This window comes from Martes martes, assembly GCF_963455335.1.
Source record: "Martes martes genome assembly, chromosome: 3".
NCBI lineage: Eukaryota > Metazoa > Chordata > Mammalia > Carnivora > Mustelidae > Martes > Martes martes.
In genome coordinates this window covers 177975894-178000155 of record NC_137890.1, presented here as the reverse complement: position 1 = coordinate 178000155, position 24262 = coordinate 177975894, and the positions used below count along the sequence as shown (strand labels likewise).

General features: G+C 39.3%; 1 protein-coding gene across 1 annotated transcript in view; it reads left to right on the top strand.

The window, feature by feature from the left end:
• Positions 1–20724, top strand: part of CPO (carboxypeptidase O) — a gene marked incomplete at both ends in the record, with an annotated part of 28488 nt that extends 7764 nt beyond the window's left edge. Inside the window, 8 exons of the mRNA XM_080799450.1 lie at positions 6797–6896; positions 8909–9010; positions 9945–10049; positions 10865–10975; positions 12426–12516; positions 13613–13815; positions 19507–19591; positions 20462–20724. Of these exons, the coding sequence (XP_080655576.1) occupies positions 6797–6896; positions 8909–9010; positions 9945–10049; positions 10865–10975; positions 12426–12516; positions 13613–13815; positions 19507–19591; positions 20462–20724 (1060 nt within the window). The remainder of the gene's footprint in view (positions 1–6796; positions 6897–8908; positions 9011–9944; positions 10050–10864; positions 10976–12425; positions 12517–13612; positions 13816–19506; positions 19592–20461) is intronic.
• Positions 20725–24262: the final 3538 nt, after the last annotated feature.

Sequence of the window (24262 nt, the reverse complement as noted above, 5' to 3'; positions counted from 1 at the left end):
TGAGGTCACCATTATCCTAATACCAAAATCAGAAAAAAAAGAAAAAACAAAACAAAATTACAGACCAATATATCTCACATGAACATAGATATAAAAACCCACAACAAAATATTAGCAAATTGAATCCAACAATACATAAAAATAATTATACAGCACAACCACCAACTGAAATTTATCCCAGATGTGCAAAGCTGGTTTCATATTTGATAATCAACTCATGTAACCCACAACATCAATAGGCAAAAAATTAAAAAATCACATGATACAGAATCAATAGATACAGCAAAAGCATTTGACAAATACCAACATCCATTTGTGATAAAAACTCCGTATATTAGGTATAGAAGGGAACTTCCCCAACATCATAAAGAGCAGCTTAGTGGTGAAAAATTAGAAAGTTTTCTGCTAAGACCAGAAACAAGGGAAGGATGTCCACTCTTCAAACTGCTTTTGAACATTGCACGGGAGGTTTAACCTAATACCATCAGACAAGTAATGGAGATAGTAGGTATACAGATTGGAAAGGAAGAAATAAAACTGTCTTATGTTCACTGATGACATGACCCTCTATGTAGAAAAATCTGAAAGAATGACAAAAAAACTCCTGGAATTAATAAGTAATTATAGCAAGGCTGTAGGATACAAGGTTAATGTACAAAAGTCAATTGTTTTTCTATATACCAGCAATGAGCAAGAGAAATTTTAAATTAAAAACATATTACATTTATATTATCAACCCCCCCAAATAAAATACTTGGGTATAAACCTAAGAAAATATGTACAAGATCTATATGAGAAAAGCTATAAAACTCTAATGAAAGACATCAGAGAACTAAACAAATGGAGAGATGTTCCATATAAATAGATAGGAAGACTCAATATTGTCAAAAGGTCAGTTCTTCCCAACTTGATCTATAGATTCAGTGCAATCCCAATCAGAATCCTAGCAAGTTATTTTGTGGATATTGACAAGCTGGTTCTGAAGTATATATGGAAAGGTAAATGACTCAGAATAGCCAACATAATATTGAAGAACAAAGTTGTAGGACTGACACTACCTGACTTCAAGACTTATTATAAAGCTACAGTAATCAAGACAATGTGGTATTGATGAAAGAAGAGAGAAATAGATCAATGGAACAGAATAGAACGCCCAGAAATAGACCCACATGAATATAATTAATTGATTTTGACAAAAGAACAAAGAACACAATGGAGCAAAATAGTCTTTTTAACAAATGATACAGGAACAACTGGACATCCACATGAAAAAAAAAAAGTGAATCTAGACACAGACCTTATACTCTTCATAGAAATTAACTTAAATTGGGTTGTAGACCTAAATGTAAAATGCAAAACTAAAAGACTCCTAGAAGATAATATGGGAGAAAACCAAGCAATGTGATGCTCCAGTTTCGTTTTTCTTTTCTTTTTTTTTAAGATTTTATTTATTTATTTGACTGACAGAGATCACAAGTAGGCAGAGAGGCAGGCAGAGAGAGAGGAAGGGAAGCAGGTTCCCTGCTGAGCAGAGAGCCCGATGTGGGACTCTCGATCCCAGGACCCTGGGATCATGACTGGAGCCGAAGGCAGAGGTTTTAACCCACTGAGCCACCCAGGTGCCCCTTGTTTTTCTTTTTCAACATTTCCTTATCAATTTGGGGTCTCTTCTGGTTCCCTATAAATTTTAAGATTGTTTGTTCCAGCTCTTTGAAAAGTGCCGGTGGAATTTTGACCAGGATGGCATTGAAAGCATAGATTGCTCTAGGCAGTATAGACATTTTAACAATGTTTATTCTTCTGATCCATGAGCATGGAATGCTCTTCCATCTTTTTGTATCTTCTTCAATTTCTTTCATGAGTGTTCTGTTGTTCCTCGAGTACAGATCCTTTACCTCTTTGGTTAGGTTTATTCCAAGGTATCTCATGGTTCTTGGTATTTTAGTAAGTGGAATCGATTCTCTAATTTCCCTTTCTATATTTTCATTGTTAATGTACAAGAAAGCAACTGATTTCTGTACATTGATTTTGTATCCTGCCATATTATTGAATTGCTGTATGGGTTCTAGTAGTTTGGGGGTGGAGTCTTTTGGGTTTTCCATGTAAAGTATCATATCATCTGTGAAGAGAGTGAGTTTGACTTCTTTGTTGCTAATTTGAATATATTTTATTTCTTTTTGTTGTCTGATTGCTGTTGCTAGGACTTCTAGTACTATGTTGAATACCAGTGGTGAGAGTGGATGTCCTTGTCGTGTCCCTGATCTCAAAGGGAAGGTGGTCAGCTTTTCCCCATTGAGGATGATATTCGCTGTGGATTTTTCATAGATTTTATGAAGTTGAGGAATGTTCCCTCTATCCGTATACTTTGAAGAGTTTTAATCAGGAACCGATGCTGTATCTTGTCAAATGCTTTTTCTGCATCAATTGAGAGGACCATGTGGTTCTTCTCTCTTCTCTTATTGATTTGTTCTATCACATTGATTGATTTGTGAATATTGAACCTCTACTGCATACCATGGTTAAATCCCACCTGGTCATGGTGGATAATCTTTTTAATGTACTGTTGGACCCTATTAGCTAGGATCTTGTTGAGAATCTTAGCATTCATATTCATCAGGGATATTGGTCTGAAATTCTCTTTTTTGGTGGGGTCTTTGCCTGGTTTGGGGATCAGGGTAATGCTGGCTTCATAAAAAGAGTCTGGAAGTTTTCCTTCTGTTTCTATTTTTTGAAACAGCTTCAGGAGAATAGGTATTATTTCTTTTGTGAGTGTTTGGTAGAATTTTCCAGGGAATCTGTCAGGTCCAAAGCTGTGACCACCATGACAGCATGGTACTGGCACAAAAACAGACACATAGACTAGTGGAACAGAGTAGAGAGCCCAGATATGGACCCTCAACCCTATGGTCAAATAATCTTTGACAAAGCAGGAAAAAATATACAGTGGAAAAAAAGACAGTCTCTTCAATAAATGGTGCTGGAAAAATTAGACAGCTATATATAGAAGAATGAAACTTGACCATTCTCTTACAGCATACACAAAGATAAACTCCAAATGGATAAAAGACCTCAATGTGAGGCAGGAATCTGTCAAAATCCTAGAGGAGAACATAAGCAGTAACCTCTTTGACATCGGCCACAGCAACTTCTTTTAAGATAATGTCTCCAAAGGCAAAGGAAACAAAAGCAAAAATGAACTTTTGGGACTTCATCAAGATAAAAAAACTTCTGTACAGCAAAGGAAACAGTCAACAAAACAAAGAGGCAACCCATGGAATGGGAGAAGATAATCACAAATGACACTACTGACAGAGGGCTGATATCCAAGATCTATAAAGAAGTCCTCAAACTCAACACATACAAAACAGATAATCACGTCAAAAAATGGGCAGAAGACATGAACAGACACTTCTCCAAAGAAGACATACAAACAGCTAACAGACACATGAAAAAATGTTCATCATCATTAGCCATCAGGTAGATTCAAATCAACATCACATTGAGATACCACCTTACACCAGTTAGAAAATTAACAAGACAGGAAACAACATGTGTTGGAGAGGATGTGGAGAAAGGGGAACCCTCTTACACTGTTGGTGGGAATGCAAGTTGGTGCAGCCACTTTGGAAAACAGTGTGGAGATTCCTTAAGATATTAAAAATAGAGCTACCCTATGACCATACAATTCCACCACTGGGTATTTACCCCAAAGGTACAGATTTAATTAAAAGAAGGGCCATCTGTACCCCAATGTTCATACCAGCAATGGCCGCAGTTGCCAAACTGTGGAAAGAACCAAGATGCCCTTCAACAGATGAATGGATAAAGAAGATATGGTCCATATGTACAATGGAGTACTATGCCTCCATCAGAAAGGATGAATACCCAACTTTTGTATCAACATGGACAGGACTGGAGGAGATTATGCTGAGTGAGATAAGTCAAACAGAGAGAGTCAATTATCATATGGTTTCATTTACTTGTGGAACATAAGGAATAACATGGAAGACACTGGGAGTTGGAGAGGAGAAGGGAGTTGGGGAAATTGGAGGGGGAGACAAATCACGAGACACTGTGGACTCTGAGAAACAAACTGAGAGTTTTGGAGGGGAGGGGAGTAGGGGGATGGGTTAGCCTTGTGGTGGGTATTAAGAAGGCCACATATTGCATGGAGCACTGAGTGGGGTGCATAAACAATGAATTTTGGAACACTGAAAATAAAATGAAATAAAATGATAATATAGGAGAAAACCCAGATGACCTTGGATATGGCAATGATTTTTAAATATAACACCACAAATGCAATCCACAAAAGGAATAATTAATAGCTTGGATTTCATTAAAATTAAAAACTGCTGCTCTGCAAAAGATGATATCAAGAGAATGAGAAGACAAGCCAAAAACTGGGAGAAAATATTTGGAAAAGAAGCATCTGATGAAGGACTGTTGTTTCAAATAAACAAAGAACTCTTAAAATTCAATAATAAGAAAATAAACAACTTGAGTCAAAAATGGGAAAACTGCCAGAACATACACCTCACCAACAAAGATATGCCAATGGCAAGTATGCCTACAAAAAGATGTTCAACATCATATGTTATTAGGGAACTGCAAGTGAAAACAATGAGACACCACTATACCCTATTAAATGGCCCAAATCCAAAACAGTGACAACATCAAATTCTGGTAAGGAAGTGGAGCAACAGGAACTCTCATACATTGCTGGTGGGAATACAGAATGGTCCAGCCACTTGGGAAGACAGTTTCTTGGAAGGTAGTTTCTTTTTTTTTTTTTTTTTAAGATTGTATTTATTTATTTGACAGAGAGATAGATCACAAGTAGGCAGAGAGGCAGGCAGAGAGAGAGGGAGAAGCAGGCTCCCCGCTGAGCAGAGAGCCCCATGTGGGGCTTGATCCCAGGACCCTGAGATCATGACCTGAGCCGAAGGCAGCGGCTTAATCCACTGAGCCACCCAGGTGCCCTTGGAAGGTAGTTTCTTATAAAACTAAACATACTTTTGGGGCACCTGGGTGGCTCAGTGGGTTAAGCCTCTGCCTTTGGCTCAGGTCTTGGTCTCAGGGTCCTGGGATCAAGTCCCACATTGGGCTCTCTGCTCAGCAGGGAGCCTGCTTCCTCCTTTCTCCCTGCCTGCCTCTCTGCCTACTTGTAATCTCTGTCTGTCAATTAAATAAATAAAATCTTTAAAAAAAAAAAAACTAAACATACTTTTACCACATGATCCAGTAGTCAAGTTTCTTGGTCTTTACCCAAATGAACTGGCTGGCGACTTATACCCACACAAAGCCCTGCGCACAGATGTTTGTAGTATCTTTACTTATAATTGGCAATTAAGCAATTAAGAAAGGTGCCCTTTAGTGAATGAATGGATAAATAAACTGTGGTACTTCCAGATAATGAAATATACAACTCTAAAAAGAAATGAGCTATTAAGCCATGAAAAGACATGGAGAGAAGTTAAATGCATGTTACTAAGAAAAGAAGCCAGTCTGAAAGGCTACGTACTGTATGATTCCAGCTACATGACATTCTGGAAAGGGCAAAAACAATGGAGAAAAAAAAAATTTCATTGGTTGCCAGTGGTTGGGCGGGGGCAAGGATAAATAGGAAGAGCATAGAGGATTTTTAGGACAGTGAGACTGTGCTCTATGATACTACAATGGTGGATAAATATCATTATACATTTGTTTAAATCCATAGAACATGCAACACCAAGAGTGAACCCTAATGTAAGGTTTGGACCTTGGGAAATAAAGATGTGTCTCTCAATGTCAGCTCATTGAATCTAACAAATGTTCGACCATGGTGTGGGATAGTAACAGTAGAAGAATATTCTCTCTATATATATACTCTCTCTATATATTCATATAGAATATTACTCAGCCACAATAAAGAATGGGATCTTGCGATTTGCAACAACATGAATGGACTTAGAGGGTATAATGTAAAGTGAAATAGATCAGATAGAGAAAGATGAATACCATGAGATTTCACTCATATGCAGAATTTAAGAAATAAACCAAATGAGCAAAGAAAAAAAGAGACAAACACAAAAACAGACTTAATTACAAAGAACAAAGTGATCCATTTGAATGGTGAAAGGGGAGATGTGTAAAATAGATAAAAGGAATTGAAAGTACACTTGTCATCATGAGCACTAAAAAATGCATAGCATTGTTGAATCTGTATTGTATATCTTTAACTGATATAACATTGTTTAACATACAACGTTATATATATTCATACTTCAATAATGTTTTTAAAAATAATTTTAAAAATATTGCAGGCTCTTCAATCAGGTTGTCCATTATTGTCAGTTATTGTCAATCCCAATAACATTTTCCCTGTGACTCGATTTCTTCATCTCTGTAATGGGGATAGTAAGAGTACCTATCTCAGAATTTTCAAGAGAAGTAAATGAGATTTAAATTGTGTGAGTGTCTTGTAACACATTTCAGTTCAATAAGTCTTAGCTATTATTTCTTTTACAAATTTAAAAGTATGTTTATCTACCACATCTTACTGAATTACCCAGCTTCCCTGCAAGATTGGAATGGCTGTCCTCACCTCACTCTATTGATGAAGAAACTACCATTTGGAGGGATGCAATTATTGCCCCAGTTCTCACAGTCAGTAAGTCACAACAAGAAGACTCTTAACATTGGCTTTTCTCCTCCAAAGCCTGTTCACAGTGCTTTCTACCACCTTTTCATCAGCTTTCCAATCCTCATTGTATTCTAGTTTCTTCACTGATTTGAGTCTGACTTTCTTCTGCAGATCCCTAGCACAACCCAGACGAGGGGTTTTGGAAGAGACAGTGAGCCCATGGAGGAGCCTGGACACCTATTCCTATACCAAATATCACCCCATGGAAGAGGTGAGAGCAAGGACACATGGAGTTTGGTGGTGGCCACAGCCTACTTTAGGATGGGCGAGGGGTGGTTCACTGTTAATATCCATAGGTTAGAGAATCTCAAAATATGAGGTAGAGAATAGCCTATGCACTGAGTTCAAAGGATTGCAGAAAATCATCTTTTGGTCACCACCATTGAAGATATAAATCCTTTCATATGAAATAAAAAGAGAAATAAATTGAAATGAAAGGAAAAGAACCATCTAGCCAGTTTTGCTCCTGTGAACATGGACTAAAATTAACCCTTATTCTTATTTGTCAGATTGTTAGCCAGTTTAAGCAGGGCAAGGCCAATATGTATATGGCTGTGGGACATGGAATGGAGAAGCCTCGTGAGTCAATCACATTTACCTGAAAATGTGGTATTTCTTGTAGGGTACAAAGGATGCAGGCAGTAGTTCTTAAAAGGGGAAAATTTCTTTTAAAGAAATACTCATATTGTTACTAAGATGAATTTGGTTATTTTTTAAACTGGATACTGTAAAAAATTAGCTACTATACATGTATATTTGTGAGGTGTGTGTGTGACTTCATGCAAAGCTTTTTTTGAAGTATAAATTTCTAAACATAGAATCTTTGGGTTAAAGGATAAGCACATCAAATTTTTATATAAATGTTCAAGTTGCTTTCCAAATAGGTTTACCGTTTATTCTCTCAGCATTTGGGAGTATATTGTTATTTTCCATAATTTTTTTAAAGAATGAAAGAATGAATTGACACATCCTTTTGTAGCTATCACCCCCAAGTGCTAAAGATTCTAAAAATTTGAACAAGATCTAGGAAGGCCCGTGGAAAGCTTAAGCTCTGATATGGGAGATAGATCACACCTGGCTTGACCAGGTGCCCTGTGACCTTGACCAAGACACTTAACCTCTTTGGTCTTTGGTTTCCTCACCTGTGAAACAGGAAGTCAGTATTGATCTTGCAGCTTTTCTGTGGCTGTAAATAGAATACACTACACTACTTCTGATTAAACAACAGATAAATAATTGCTACTGTTGCCCTGCTGTTTGTAGCTTTCCCAGGGCTTTTGACACCTTCATCTGAGTCAGCCCATCAAGAAGCATGCACAACACCCATGTGAGAAGTTGTTCTCCTCCTTTGACAGAACTGAATCAAAAATACTCCACTGACATATTATTACTGTTATAATAATGTGCTTAATCTGTTAAGATGAATGTCAATGGAGATACTATAATTTTCAAATAGAATATTTATTATCTCAAGTCAATTATGGTTATTTACCATAACTTATTGTATAGCTGTTTCAACTATACAGAAACTGCGTGTGAGACTATCCTGTCATGTGTTGATGACTATCTTATGTTTATGAATTCCCTCAGTCTGTTCGCCATTACAGAATCCCACATTATAGACTTCCAGGTGAAGGTATAAGACTCTTCCTTTCCAAGCATGGTGTAAGACTTTTAATTAATTCAACATCGATTCAGGTCTCCTCAAATGAATCAAAATGACTAATTTGGGATTGATTTAGACACTTCTATTGGCATGTTCTATGAAGGGCATATCCAACTCTTCTCTAATGTTGGATCCATGGACATTAGCAAAGGATACTGTTGGGATCCAAAAGGATCCACCCAGATCAGCGTGACCTGAAACTGCTGGCATGATTGGGTACCTATTATTGGGTCCAAGTCCAGAGGTGTGTGGCCATTTGAAGGATATGATGTTTCTGAAGTGTTATCAGTGGATTATTAAAACTATTAATGTTCAATAACTTATTTGTAAAGTTCAATAGGGTGTTCAATGATTGGGTGGCAGAGTTGATCTCTACAGAAAATGGGAGGAGGTGAGCATAGTTCATTGGTTTAGTCCTGTACTTTGTTTAGCACACAGTCGCAATGTAGAGCAAATAGTCCAGAGTTCAGTATCTTAATGAGAGAAGCAGTTATCTTAATTAGAGGCAAGCAAACGATTTTCTTATTGATAGCCACAGTCCTTCCTGGCTCTTTCAGATCTATCAGTGGATGGTCCAGATAACTGAGAAGTACACTGGAGTGGTGACACAACATTTCCTAGGAATGACCTATGAGACCCGGCCCATGTATTATTTAAAGGTGAGTGAGAAGGCTGGGAATTATCGTAATTGCTTAGTTCATTGCCCTCTTACTACTTACTGTGGACATGTTAATTTACAAAACATGTTCCCAAATTTGAGAGTTATCTAGAACTACAACTATTGGCTCTGAAATCGAATTTACCCAGGAGCTGAGTGAATGATTGGCTAATATGTTAAGCATGGGGTGCCTACCTACCTAATTTTCAATAGGCCATCAAACTCGGAGCTGAGTCAGCCAAAACAGATATCTAAACATCCTCTGCCTAGAGGCATATTTTAAAGAGTAGAATTGGTATATAATAAGGAAGAGTAGAATTGGTATATAATAAGGAAGCAATAAAGGTAGATATACAATCAAATACACATACTTATAAAAAGGGTAATCGTAAGAGGGAATGAAGGTAAAAGGTGGATTAGGAAATATGCTGACTGGATTAGGAAAATGGATCAGGCTCTAAGGAAAAATCTCCTTGAATATGATGGATCCAGTCTTGTCTTTATCCCAATTTGTAAATTTCTCACTGATAAATAGGTAGAGCCTTCATCAGCCCACCTCCCATTGGCTTTCAATGAATGGCTGGAGTCCAGGTCATTTACATTCAAAACAGATGTGACTGTGACAAACTTGGAAGTGTTCACGACCTTTTACCCATCAAAGAGAATCCATACTTGCCAGGTTGAAAGAGGAGTGGATCTTTCTCGCTGGAGAGAGGCTGAACTGCTGCACAAGAATGGCACAGGGAGAAAGGAAAGATTGGGTTGACCAGGAGTGGGTAGCGAAGGGTGTGTCTCCCACCATCCCTGCCTCATTCTTGGAATCACAGAGTAGAGGAAGAAAGGACCTGTAGGGGAATAAAAAAACTGAAAACTTTAAACAGCAGTTTATGATTATAAGCAATTATTTGGTAATAGAGCATGGATGTCTCCTCCAGATCAGTCAACCATCCACTAACCACAAGAAGATCATTTGGATGGACTGTGGAATTCATGCCAGGGAATGGATTGCCCCAGCTTTTTGTCAATGGTTTGTGAAAGAAGTAAGTGTCCTTAGCTTTCTTATAGTGGTTAACTGCCCAACAAAATACCTGTCAAATCTTAGCTATTTAGAAAGCACACTTTTTCTCAGGTAGGCAATGCAGCTCTCTACTGAGTTATTCCTTCACCCCAAGGGAAATGGAAGTTATAAGTAGCTTCACTGAAAGCTGAGTTAGGTATTATGATCTCTTTTTAGTGTATCCACAATAATTTGTACTAGAAGGTAAGTAACATATCCAAGTGTAGGAGACAATACATCATGGAAGTCAGAGATGAGTAAAGCCTGGTGCTGTGTTTTTCAGAGAGTCTTGGGCAAATTTTCTAACTTCAGGACCCCTAGTTTTTCACCTGCAGAAGGAGCTTGGAATGGCCTCTTTAGAGGGTCTGTAGTGTAGATGAAGAGACTTAGCATGTGGAAAATACCTAGTTCAGTGAATTGTTACGTATTAGCTATACCCTATAAGATACTTCTTGTGTTAGTCTTTTCAGAAACCACAACAGAAAGAAACCCACAAAGAGCTGTTCTCAAAGTTTGGTTCCTAGACCAATAGCATCGCCATAACAGGGAACTTGTTAGAAATGCAAATTCTGGGGCTTCACCTCACCCACCACATTAGACCCAGTGAATTGGGGCTGGGGGTGGGGGGCGGGGAGGAGAACCAGAATTTGCATTTTGGACAGCTGGTGCAGGATTGGAGGGCAAGAAGGTAAATGTTCCATGTGCAACTACCTCTTATAATTATGTTGAAATTATTAGAAAATTGAAAAAAGACCTCTCCCCAGGAGCATTTCAAATGTTTCTCTCTTAAATTTCCAGATTCTACAAAACTATAAAGACGACCCAAGGATAGGAAGGCTCCTTAGAAACCTGGACTTTTATGTGCTTCCCGTTCTTAACATCGATGGTTATATCTATACTTGGACAACTGTGAGTACATCAAGTGTTGTTGTGGGATGAGTCCATGAACTAGATCTTGACTCAGGTTCATTTTTCTGACCTTAGTCATTATAGAAACAGAAATGTTTTGTGGCCATGTAAAGAAAGAAACCCCATTTGGAATAAAAATCAACTCAGTATTGTTAAGCTAAAAATCTACATCAGGTTTACGATGGAGAAAGTGGAGGTCCTGTTAGAGTTGAAATCCAGCACATGTTTTTATGTTTGTTTGTTTTTGACATATTCCCAGTTTTGCAGCCAGCCTTAACTTTTCTCCAAGTCCACCTCCTTCAAGTTTGTGGACTGCCTCTCAGATTGATATAAAATTTATATACTACCTTGTAACCACCCAGTTTTAAAGCACGAGGGGCACAAATGGTGTATAAATTCCAACCCAACTTTCATTTTCCACTGTGATCATTTATACAGGGGAAAACATCTCTGCAGTTTTTTAGTTAATAGGAAACTGTCTCTTGGTTTACCTGGGTGGCTCAGTGATTTAAGTATCTGCCTTTGGCTCAGGTCATGATCCCAAGGTCCTGGGATGGAGCCCTGTGCATCTGACTCCCTGCTCAGAGGGTTTCCTGCTTCTCCTCAGATGTCCAATTTGTTATGGTAGTGGTTCTCAAGCTTTATTTGGCATCAGAATCACCTGGGGGGGCTTGTTAAAATACGGACTGCCTGGTTCTCCCCCTCCCGCCCCCGCCTCGTCCCTCCCCCACTAATGCTTGCTCTCTTTCTCTCTCTCTCTCTCAAATAAACAAACAAACAAAAATCTTAAAAAAAATAGAAAATTTCCTCTTTAAAAGTGTCTTAAAAACAGATCACTCCACAAACAAGAACCCCCGTTTCTAGAGAGTATCCATTCCTCCCTTTTCCTTTTTGCTCTCCCAAAAGTGGTTCCTGGGAACCCTTCTCCTGCAGCAGCCTTTTGGCTCAGGTGTGAATCAAATTCTTCCCTCCAAGCTTGTCTGGAGAAACTTGTCTTTAAGCTCATCTCTACTCATCAGTCTTCTGCTTCCAGAAATGTGCAGAGACCATCACTGATCCACCTGGAACGGCCTCTTTCCATCTGCCAAGCTATTTACCTTTCATCCTATATCACTTGGACATAAAAAATGACTCTCTGAAGCTTTCCCTGATTAAGCAGATCACGTCCACCATGCACTGCTAATCTGCTCATGAGGAAAAGACCATACTCCCTCCATTTGATGGCGTACATGTAGGTACAGTGGGGTTGGACAGATGTTCCTGTTTTGGGGTGTTGCTGGTCCATCTGTGAGACTAAAAAATATACACACGAGCTTTGTTATGTTAAAGGCAAGTTTTCCCAGACAATCCTACGGACTATTTTTTTATGTTCCGGGGCCACCCACTTATCACCAACACTGTGATTTATAAGACCCTAGAACAGCAGCATTTCTATGTTCCTCTGTTGCAGGATCGGCTTTGGAGGAAATCCCGTTCATCCCATAATAACGGCACATGTTTTGGGACAGATCTCAATCGAAATTTCAATGTGGCCTGGTGTAGTAAGTACACATTTAGTTGATGACTTGATGAGCAAAAAATGGAGAAGAGAAGCTAGGACAGAGATGAATTACTAGAGATATAACTTTCAAAAATAAACACCTAATTTTGCACAGCTCTCTGGACTTCTTGACCAGCGTTTTCACCCTAAGGGATGACATTATCTATGCAGTAAGAACCAGCAACACTCAAGTGCAGGACCCTTTTCAAGCGGAATTGTCTAAACAAGGGCAAAGAAGACCTAGATCAAAGGGAATATGTTTGAAATCTATCACTTTATTTTTAAATATATGAATTTTCATAAAGAAAAGAAAAAATCAGAGAATTATCCTTGCAGATTATTTTTATAGCAGGGAGGCAGGAGTAAATAAGGCAAACATTTCCTTCTCCTTAAGGCATGTTCTTCTTTCTGAATCTTAACATGCCCTGTGAATCAGAAGCAAATAAGGAGGTAGAAATGGTTAAGAGCAATCTGATTAAAAACCAGATGGTAAGGGTAAAAATTCAGACTTGGCGGCCGTGTGGTCTTGGAAAAATTGCTTCAGCTTTCTGCTTTAGGTTTCTCTTATTTAAAATGTGGGCCGTAGTCCTAGCATCCAATCAGAATTTGATGAGTTGCCACAGAGGAGGGGCTAACCACTGTGCCCAGGTGCCCAGGGGGTATGCGGTGCTCAGCTGGTAGTCCTTATTATCATCACTTAGAACAGACTACTGTGTCCTTGCAAAATAGCTCTAATGACAGAAGCCAGTAGGACAGTGAGAGAGACTTAGCCTGACCTCAGAACCCAAGAACTGATTCCCAAACATCTATTTCAGTAGTAAAAGATTACTGAAAATGCCATTTCATTTTGCTTCTTCCTTTGTGGGCCATGGAAGCATGGAGGTCGTCTCTAAATCTGAATGTCAGCCCTCCTGCCTTTCTGAGCTCGTCCTTGAATGACCATCCCCGTTCACTAATTTAGCCAGAACTAACTTAGACAAGCCAGGGCAAGCCTCAGTTCCATCCGCAGGTTGCTCTGAGCAAGGGTGACTCCTTGCCCTCAGTCCGTTCTAAACTGGTATCATGTTCACTTCTTTCTGGTTCTCTGTATATTCCAGGTATCGGTGCCTCGAAAGACTGCCATGATTTAACATTCTGTGGGACGGGACCAGTATCGGAACCGGAGACAAAGGCTGTTTCCAGCTTTGTAGAGAGCAAGAAGGAGAGCATTGTGTGTTTCCTGACCATGCACTCTTACGGGCAGCTCATTCTCACACCTTACGGCTACACTAAAAATAAGTCCAGTAACCATGAAGAGCTGGTAAGACCATAGCACCAGAGGCTTTACAAAAGCCTCCGTGGGACCCAGGCTTTCCTTTCCCTAGTTTCCATTTTCAAGACTTTGGCTCCAGCCCTGCTTTTGTTCTCTCTGCTCTTCCTTATTTTCTTTCTTCTGCTTTTTGCACCTTGCCAGACACCTGCTGGGAAGGCTTCAGGTTAAATGCTGCTTTACCTACATTAATTAACTACCTGTTTCGTAAAGTGTCAAGTTGGGAGACATCTTAGGTATTCGTCTATAATATAAATGAGACGATTATGTTAATAATCTGCAGGAATGTGCTTTCATTTCTGTAAATTCTCTTGAAGCTCCGTTCAGCAATTATAGCTTTTGAACCGTGCTTTAAAGAACTTGCCAGCTGTTAGTGGAATATGGCATATCTAAAATAACATGGCTAAATAATATCTGCTCTCTTCTCTGCTAAACACAATGCTTTATTTTCTTCTAAACTCTGCTTCTAGTATTTGCTTAGGGATATGTGTAAGGGGAAGTGCCAGCAAAGCCCAAGCCCAGGCAGGGAAAGTGCATTTTGTTACATCCAGGTCCTCTGAAGCTGTGCTTATGCAAGCACCGGGCACAGTTGCTGGAGAGGACTGGTCTCTTTGCCCTTTCTTGCACTTAAGGACAGCAGACACAAATCAAAGGAAGGGTAAATTTGGAACGGCTGGAATATTGTTATCTTTTTAAAAACAGGATTTTTTCCTGTGTTTAATTACTGCAAAATTCGCATAACCTAAATTTTATCATCTTCACCATTTTTAAGTGGACAGTTCAGTAGCGTTATGTATGTTCACATTATTGTGCAACTAATCCCCAAAACTGTTTCATCTTGCACAGTGGACACTCAATACCCACTAAAAGCAACTCTCTGTCCCTGTTGCTTCTGTAGACCACCATTCTACTTTCACTTTCTGTGAGTTTTATGCCTCGTACAAATGGAAACATACAGCATCTATCTTTTTGTGACTGGATTATTTCATTTAGCATAATGTCCTCAAGGTTTATTATATGTCAGAATTTCCTTCTTTTTTATGTCTTAATAATATTTCATCATATGTATGTCTCACATTTTCTTTATCCATTCGCCTGTCCATGTGTATTTGAATTGTTTCCACCTGTGAGCTACTGCAGATAATGTTTCTAAGAACACAGGTATACAAAGATCTCTTTGAGATCCCACTTTCAAATTTGGGAGGATATAACCAGAAGTAGAATTGATGAATCATATGACAGTTCTGTTTTTAATTTTTGGAGGAACAATCATACTGTTTTCTATAGTGGCTTCACCATTTTTTATTCTGACCAACAACGCACAATCATTCCAATTTCCCCCACTTGCTCTTCAACACTTGTTATTCTCTGCTCATCTTTTTTATTATTTAGAACAAGCCCCTCATTATCAACAAATGTTGGGATGGAGGGAGGCTAAGCTCACTCTGTTCTTGAGGTCATAGAGGCTTGTGGACCCTCCGATTCTTTAACCTGTCCTGTCCCTCTCCTGCTGGAACATGACCTGGAGAACACATGTCTGGGCACAAAAGGAAAAACCAGTATCTGTCTTTGCTGAAGGGACCCCATCCCCCAACAATCAGGTACCTCCAGTAGTACCCCAAGATCTTTCTTGCAGTGTTTTCAGACATTTGTACTATGTGATCATTTTGCAAGATGTGGCAAGAACATTTGCTTAGCACTTTGCAATTTATAAAGGGATTTTAGGGCCATTATCTCATCTGACCCAATGACAATACAATAAGCTCACTTTGGAGATGTGAAAATTGATACCTTGAGTTAACAATAGACAGTGATTGTGAGAGCCCAGGTTGGAACTCATATCTTGAACTCCAGAGGCTACATTCATTCAGTCTCCTCATACTGCCTCTCTGCTCAGAAAGGGGATACTACTTCTTGGAGCACCTATCAACTTTGATGACCAGATCACTATGTTCTATTTCCTCCTATTCCTAAGATCTAGAAATTTCGTTTCCTCAGTAAAGGAAACTGCAGAAACAGAAATCTCAGTTGAAAAGCCCAGAACCTGTTTTATTTCCCTGTTCCTATGGTATTGTAGATGTCCTACCTTCTGGTCAAAGGGATCTGCGACAAATACAAATGAACCACCATAGACAGGCCATTGTAGATCTTTAATGGACCAGGCCTTCGACCAACAGAAAAAAGCAGCCTGTAAACCCTGGTATTTTTTTTTTTTTTTTTAAGAATTCTGTTCTCTTCTTGGCTCAGGAAAACAGATACTATATGACCATTTTGCAAAGTTTGTATTCAAAGGTGAGAGGGTCTTGTGCTCTTGGTTTTCTGGTTAGAGCACTCTGACCACAACTAAAGGAGGCAAAAGGGTGGGAGAGACCTGTGGCACTAACATTGCCATGACTGGAACATAACTCAAAAGGTGGAAATTAATGAGAAACCTTTAGAATCGTATGCAGAAATGGGCACATTGAATTGAGAAAGGGTACTTCAGTTCTGTATTTCTTACAGTCTGAGGTGCTGAAGAGTTAGCATAAACATTCATCTCTAAGACTTTTCGATAAAAAAGACAGTGTGAGAATTTTGCCACCTTGTGTCAATCTCACTGAAGCTAGCTAGCAGTGGTTTTAGGTTCTTATGAGTAAGCTTTGATAGAGTGCACAAAAGACACAGAATCAAGCCAACTGTTGAAGGAGATCTCCATTTTTGGTATTATTTACAACTACTAGAGACTAGTAATTAATCTTTATATATTTACAAAACCAAAAATTTGTAGAAATCATGATAAATATTATACTGCATGATAGACAACTTGGCAATCACTATGTAGGGGAAACATAACTATATATAGCCCTGTTCTAAATTGCTCTGGAAATTAGAATAGCTATAAAAATTCTAATGTTTTAAATGCTGACATTCTTTCCATTTGAACTCTTCCCATATCAACTTCTAGATCCCATCCCAAGCTCCTTCCTCCTACACACATGCCAGGGTCCTCATCAACCTTTTTGTGTGCCTCCCTGTGAATATATGCCTATAGGAAACTCTCTGGGAGTTATTAAGGAGGCTCAAAGTCTTTAGAAATGTAAATTATGTACTACTGGCAAAGGGATTTTTATTATTTTGACTAACATTCCTTTGGGCTGAGAAGAAGGGCAGCAGAGAAATTGGCTTTCCATGGCCCTATGGTATAGTGTCAAAAGGAGAGGGAAGAATAATCAGGAGGTCCACCCTTAGGGATAGAAGTCAGAGTCTCTGGATTTTATTTCATCTTCTTGGAAAGGACCAAGCTAGGGTCACAACTGTATACTTCTTATATACCTGATACTTATATACCTGATACTTCCTACTCCTATCAACTTCCCCGTAGTAATTGTTAATGGAATCACTGAAAAACATCAAAATTTCTTATAACAATAAAGAAGAGGAAACTAGAAAGACTGTTTCCCAGCCAACAGGATGTGAGGGAAAGGAATTACATAGGATAAAATAAGTAAAGGCTGGCAATCAGAAGAAAGAAATAGTTGTCTGGGCTGAACTGCAGAAGAGAAAAAAAATGCAAGAGCCATTTGGAAGGAATATGCAGCCTGGAGCTGGTGCATATAACCCAAGTAAAAGTTAAGGTCCCACATGGACCAGTTAGCCTGGAGTTTCATTAAGAGAAATTGAGAAACATATGGGAATTAAAAATAATTAAAAGCAATTCATGTCTCTACCAGACTTTGAAGGAACTTCAAAGGGGAGTGTAGTTGGTAAATCCTAGCAACTCTTTCCCCCTCTCTGCCTCATGTTCTTCATTTCGCTCACAGATAGCAACTACCCCTGATCTTTTCTCTTCACTCTTCATTTTTATCTCCTTCGCAGAATTTATCTTTCCAGAAATCTTCTTTCTGATTCTCTTCTCCTTCTTATCATCATTTTCTCTTCTATCTACAAACAGCTGGTATACCTTTTTGTAGTGTAAAAGATTCAAACCAGCTTGATTTCATGCACTCTTCAAGCCCTTCCTACCCATGACATCATTCTGGACAACATGAGCCCAGAACTAAGCCAGACTTAGAACCCTTTTTTCAGGAAGAGAGAAGGAAGGTGAATGGCCCATGACAGAATTCTCAATAGTGAGTAAAGAGGAGGCAAAGCTCTTGAAAATATGTTCAGTTGAATGTTTTTTCTTTCATCTCCACCACACTCAAAAAGTCCCAAATGCCTTAAGGATATTGCTCACAGCTGCTGTATATGACCTACTACCACTTACACCCTTTTCTACTCTTTCTTTTGAACTTCATCATACCTATTCCTACTCCGCCCAAGCACCACTCTGTTATACCCCAAGATTCAGCTGGACAATGCAAGGCAATGCAGGACAATGCAGGACCAAGAAGCTTTAAAGTTGGACTCATCACTAGTCAGAAGTCAGGGGAACTGATGCACCTGCAAAAGCAGTCAGGCTGCTCTCAGCGGTGGAGAAAGCAAAGATGGATCACAGTCCAGGCAGGGAGTGGTCAAGGAGACTTTGGTGGTGTTTGTGTAAAATCGACGAGGAAGTAATAGGGAGTCTGGGGTTGGAAATATTTAGAGGAGACTATTGAATGACTGTTGGAAGGATATATGAAAAATTTTATCAGAAGGTTAATAAACACAGCAATACCCTTGGATCTCTCATTATTAGTGGCTCTGATCTCAGGAAGAGGTTTTCAGAGAGCAAGTCTGAGATATTAGAAATCATTCACTTCTGAGAAATTTCCAGTGTAGTCAGGTGACATGGTGGTAGATGTGGGGAAGGGTGTAGCTTCTGGCTCTAAAATTCTATAAGCCTATAAAAGATAAGTATTAAATACCTATAAGGAAAAATAAGAAGGGAGTTATGAGAGAAGTATGAGCAAAGGGCCAAGGTGGGAAGGGCAGGGAGAGAGGGGATTTAGTTGAGGTGATGGGGAAAGGCCCCATGGAAGAGTCAGCACTGGAAAAATTCTTTTGAGGTTGGATAGAATTTCAACATGCAGAGAAAAGAGGTAAGGTATGCCAGGTAGAGGGAATATCTGGAGAAAAGGTTGGAGTCTGAGGAAAGGGGCATGTCTGGGGAACAGTGGGAAAACTTGAGTGTGACTATCATCTAGGGTAGGATAGAAAGAATATGGTGTTGGAAAGGTAGGTTAAGGCCATATCGTAAAGGGTCTATAAATGTGAAACTGAGAGGCTTGTGATTAATTCAGTGAGCAATTAAGAATAAGGCTTTTCAGCAGGATCATGATCATAGTTCTACTCCACCCAAGTTCACCAGGAATCCAGAGATCGACTGGGATAAGAATTGATGAGAGGAAGGGAAACTTACTAGAAGATGACAATAGTCCATTTCAGAGGTAATGAGACTAAAATAGGATAATGCAACTTGGTAACCATTTGAAAGAAGGAGAGTCAAAGGTGACTTCAGGATTTTACGTGTGTTTGGGGGAGCATGATAAGTCAGAAATTTGGAAACCAGAATAGCTTTATTAGTGGGGAAATGATGAAAGTGGGTGTGAGCATGTTGAGTTTAAAGTACCAGAAGGCTATCTGGGTATAGAGGTCCAATGGGAAGTTAGAAAGATGGTCTGGAACTCCGGAGATGGATTTGGACAAAATACCCAACCCTCTGGATTGTTGGATTTATTTTTAACACCAGATATCTGTCTCTGCATTTCCCACCTACAGATCCAAGTTGGACAGAAGGCAGCAAATGCATTGAAAAAAAAGCATGGAACCAATTATAGAGTTGGATCGAGTGCAGATATTTTATGTAAGTAGGGTTTTTTTTTTTTTTTTTTTTTTTGCCTCTTCAATAGTATCTAAGGCACAAAAGAAGCCAGTGGACTTTGGGGAGTGGAGTGGGCTGGAGAGGGACGGAAGAGTTCCTGGGGTCAACAGGAAGTTATACAAATCAAAATGACCAAGGATAAAAGGGAGTCTGTACAAATCCAGAATTATGCTCTCTAGGGATAAGGTGTGAGCTAAAAGAAAAAATTGATACCCTGGCCCAGACTAGAACTCCCTCTGGCTTCAGTTAAAAAGAGCTGGCAAGTGAGAAGGTGCAGGAGTTAACAGGAAGGATGTTTTCCAGCGACCCTTGGTCAGTTGATTCAGTTCTCAGAGGACCCGTCAGGCTGAGAAAACAAAGCAGGTGGGGCCTGGAGAAAGGATCTAACACAGAAAAGTATTTAGTTAAAAGGATAGCGCACAGCCTTCCCCCATCCCCAGCCACCACCTCCTCCACCCACCTGAGGACCACCTGGATAATATTTGCATAATATTTTCCCTGTTGCTCATTTTCCTTCTGTTCCCTTATATGTCCGTTCACTTGCCTTGTCATACTAGGTTGTCTATAGTCTTTGATTCAGCAGGAAACTTTAACCAAACTTCTGCTATGTGCTAAGCATAATGCTAGATGTTCAAGGAGGTGGTGAGGGGAGACAGAGAGTCTAAACGAGATGTAATTCCTGCCCTGTGGGGCTTCAAATCAATGAGAGGGAGAAGACAGCTACCCGTGAATCCTTAATATGAAAAAGTTTACTCATGTTCTTGCATTGGAGCTTTATTCCCTGAAATAGCCATAGCAACTTGTCCTTTCCCAGTATAATTTCTACCTCTACCTTCATGCTTTGGTTTGTAGATACCACTTCAGGGTCTTCAAGAGACTGGGCTCGGGACATTGGGATCCCCTTCTCATACACGTTTGAGCTGAGGGACAATGGCACATACGGATTTGTTCTGCCAGCATCGCAGATACAGGCCACCTGCGAGGAGACCATGGAGGCTGTGCTCTCGGTCCTGGATGATGTCTATGAGAAATATTGGGACTCAGACAGTGCTGTAAAGATGACATCGACTGCTGTGGTGCTGGGCCTGCTGGTCTCCTTCCTGTCTGTTCTCTGAGTGTATCCTACCCAGGCCTGCTCAGCCCCGATCGTGAGCATGTAGCTGCAGGGGAGGTGTTTGTCTGAAGTTAAAGAGAAATCAGATAATTCAAATACATTTTCCATTTCAATAAAGATGAATCATGTTTGCATTTTCAGGTGTGTTTTGCTGGTAATTAATTTTTTTTACTTTCAAAGAGTGTACTATTAGCTATTGCTACAACAATGCCACACCAAACCACTCTAAAGTTCAGTGACTCGTGAATCTACAGATCAGCTGGGAAGTTCTGCCGATTTTGGCCCATCCATTTTTATGCATCTGTGGTCAGTTTCAGGGCAGCTATCCTAGGGTTTAGAGATGGTTTTTTCTTATCTAAATTTTTAAAAAATTTCCTCATTTTTTGGAACCAGGTTCACATTTAATTTTGTATTACTGAATTAGTAGCAGCATTCAGAAGATGTTACATAATCTTTCTATATAGCCATTCCTGGCTTTATTTATTTAATATTTAATTAATTAATTAATTTCAAAATCCTTTTTGAGAATCTGCTAGGTACATTTTGCTAGGCTCTAGTGTTACTGTGGTGAATAAGATAGACATGGTCCCTATCCCCTTGAAATTTCTATTCCAGTGGGTGAGATTGGGGATGATAGCTATAAATAGTTGGGATGGACACACTGTTGCATAGGCATATTATGGCTCAGGGGAGCCATAATAATCAAGAACACAAATAAATAAACTGAATATTGCGGCTTGTGACAGGTACTATGAGAGAAATAAAGAGTAAGTAAAGATGTAAGCAAGGGCCAGATTGTACATGTACAGGAATACAGGCATTTAATTGTGCTATCTTGTCTATTAAATTGCAAGTGCTCTTAAGGTAGTGTCTATGACTGTCATTTCCTATGTATCTCCATGTGACACCTTGAAATGGTGCTAAGCACTTGTCAGGCTTTGAACAAATGTTGTAGCTGTAACCAGCTGACAGAGCATCCTTGGGTGTTCAGTCACCCATTTCTAAATTTCCTTGTTAGTCACAGTCACAATACACTTCTTGGTTGTAACCCTGTTATTGCCTTTCTTTGTCCTCTTTATTTCTTCCTGTTTTGCCAGTGTGTGGTTGATAAGGGTCAGAAAGAAAAAAAATGTCAGGGGCAATAGGGCTTAATGAATCAGAGAACAGCTATTTCCATAAAAATGCCAACTCCACAATTGTGGCATTGTCAGGAGGAAATGGTAGGGTCTCATCAGTAATCAGCCTAAGAGGGAAGAAAACTAGTGTGACCACCAGTGCCATATTCAAGAGGAAAGTGAGGGAGCTGTGCCTTGGAACCTGGGTTATCAGCTTTCATCAAACTCGTATTTTAGTTTCTATCACTGTCTTTTAACAATATGGACTTGTAAGTATTATAGGAGCTCTGACCTACAAAGCTTAATTTATGTCCAAAGATTGATCCTATGGGCAAATAAAATTGGAAGGGAATAGATGGAGAGGCAAGCTATTAGCTGGCCTGAAACCTCTTACATGGATTCTTCCAAGAGTCTAGGACAAAATCATAGCTTCACATGGCTCTGAGGCCATGAAGAGGATCAGAAGTCCAGGACATGTTTTTTACTTCTTCTGAAAGTTTTATACTTCCTGTGACAGGATCCTAAGAGCAAGGGTGGAAAGGTGATAAACAACCACATAGATCTTTCTTAAGGAAGTTTTAACTTCCTGGTCATAAGTGGCAATAGATTGGGAAAACTTCACAACTGATGCAATTAATGAAATCCTGAGAGTGTCTTGTCCTGTGACTGTTGAATCTGGGATTTGATATTACCCTACTTTAAAGCTAAGAAGTTCCCTTATTACTGTTTCATGGATGTTGAAAGACATGAGAATCCAGAGTCAGGGACACAGGACAGCAGTACTCACAGCACAGTAAACAGCTTGAGCATCAACATATTCACATTGATTCCTCTTGCTCTCAAGTTTCCAAAGATCCCAGATGACACCTGCTAATGCAGTGAGTTGTGTTATAGGAGAGAAACACTAAGCTGGAGGATTTCACTGCTTTTATAGCAAACAGTAAGCAAGCCTGCTCTTTATTGTGGTAGGAGACGCTTCCTCAATACTCACAGTTGCTTGCTTGCTTCAAACACACCTCTGAGAAATGGGCCAGAGCCTCACATCCTTAGCATAGTTAGCAGGATGTGTAGGAGCAAGAGAAGCCCATTGATGACTGTCTTCCAATAGGCTTGATGTATTAGATCAAATCATGTGAAATTGCTGTTTTCCGAGGTCAAAAATGTCCAACTACTGGTGATTTTGTATGGTTTAACATAATTTTTCTGTATTAATAAAGGTGCCTCCATATGCCTTTTTAAAAATTTTTTAGAAAGTTTGAATATACTACATTTTATGTTACTATTTCTTTCCTTCCACTAAACTCTGTTGGTGTTTTTTTTCCATAAATGTTCCTACAAAGGATCTAAATCTTCTTGACTTATAGGTAAATTTAGAGTTTAAAATGATGCAAAATGGTAAATTCAGATGGTAACCAAGCCTCTAACTCCTATTTTTTTCTACATCAGTGTCAAAATGAGTTATATTTTTGTTTCGGCTATGTATGACCAAGCTCCTGTTTCCCTTCCTTTTCTTATGCAGTTTAGCCATCTTTTGATATGTTACTAAAAATATATTCTTCATATGACCCCAGTATTATTCTTATCTCATACATGTAATTTGAATCTGGCCTAAATGTATCATGGCACTAAGGGAAGCCCACTACCCCAAAATTACAATACTAACCATAAAGGAGTTAAAAAATTAAAATGAATAATTGTTAATTTCTGTTATACTATGAGGTGATTAAAATACTTCATGTATATCACCTTGTGTAATACTCATAAGAATCCTGAGTTAGGTACTTTTATTTATTTGACAAAGAAATCGAGACAAAGAGAAGTAGCATGCCAATTTTCACACTGTTCTTAGTAATAGTTGACTGATCAAATAATTATTGAGAGTTTCATATTTATAAGAATTTCCTGGCTCTGGAATATCAGAAGCACTGTCCAATGCTCACCGTCAATACTTCATCCTGATCCCTTTAGGCCCCTTCTCCTGTATCTCTCTCTGTCCTTGACATATTTTTTGTTTTTAACAGCTCACACATATGTGACTCTTCTTCTGATGGCTACCCTTGGGCTATTGCACATTCTTTGCCTGCAGCCACTGAGAGTGAGACATGTATGGGGTTTTTACCCACCACCAGAAACACCGGCACCTGCCCAGATGGGGACTGACAAATTCACAAGTATAACACTCTATCCCTTTGCAGAGGGTTGGGGAAAACTCATGTTGCAGAGATTTTGTGGGATGAGTTCGGAGTTACCCTCCAAAGAACTTTCTCTGAGAGTACAACTGTGCATGGCTTCTTCCCTTCTCCTGTCCTGCTGCCCCCACTTCCTTACCAGCTTCTCTTGGGAGCACCTCCTGAGTAAACCAATTGTATATGAATCTTCACTTTTGGGTCTCCATCTGGGGAACCCAACATAGGACAAACCTCT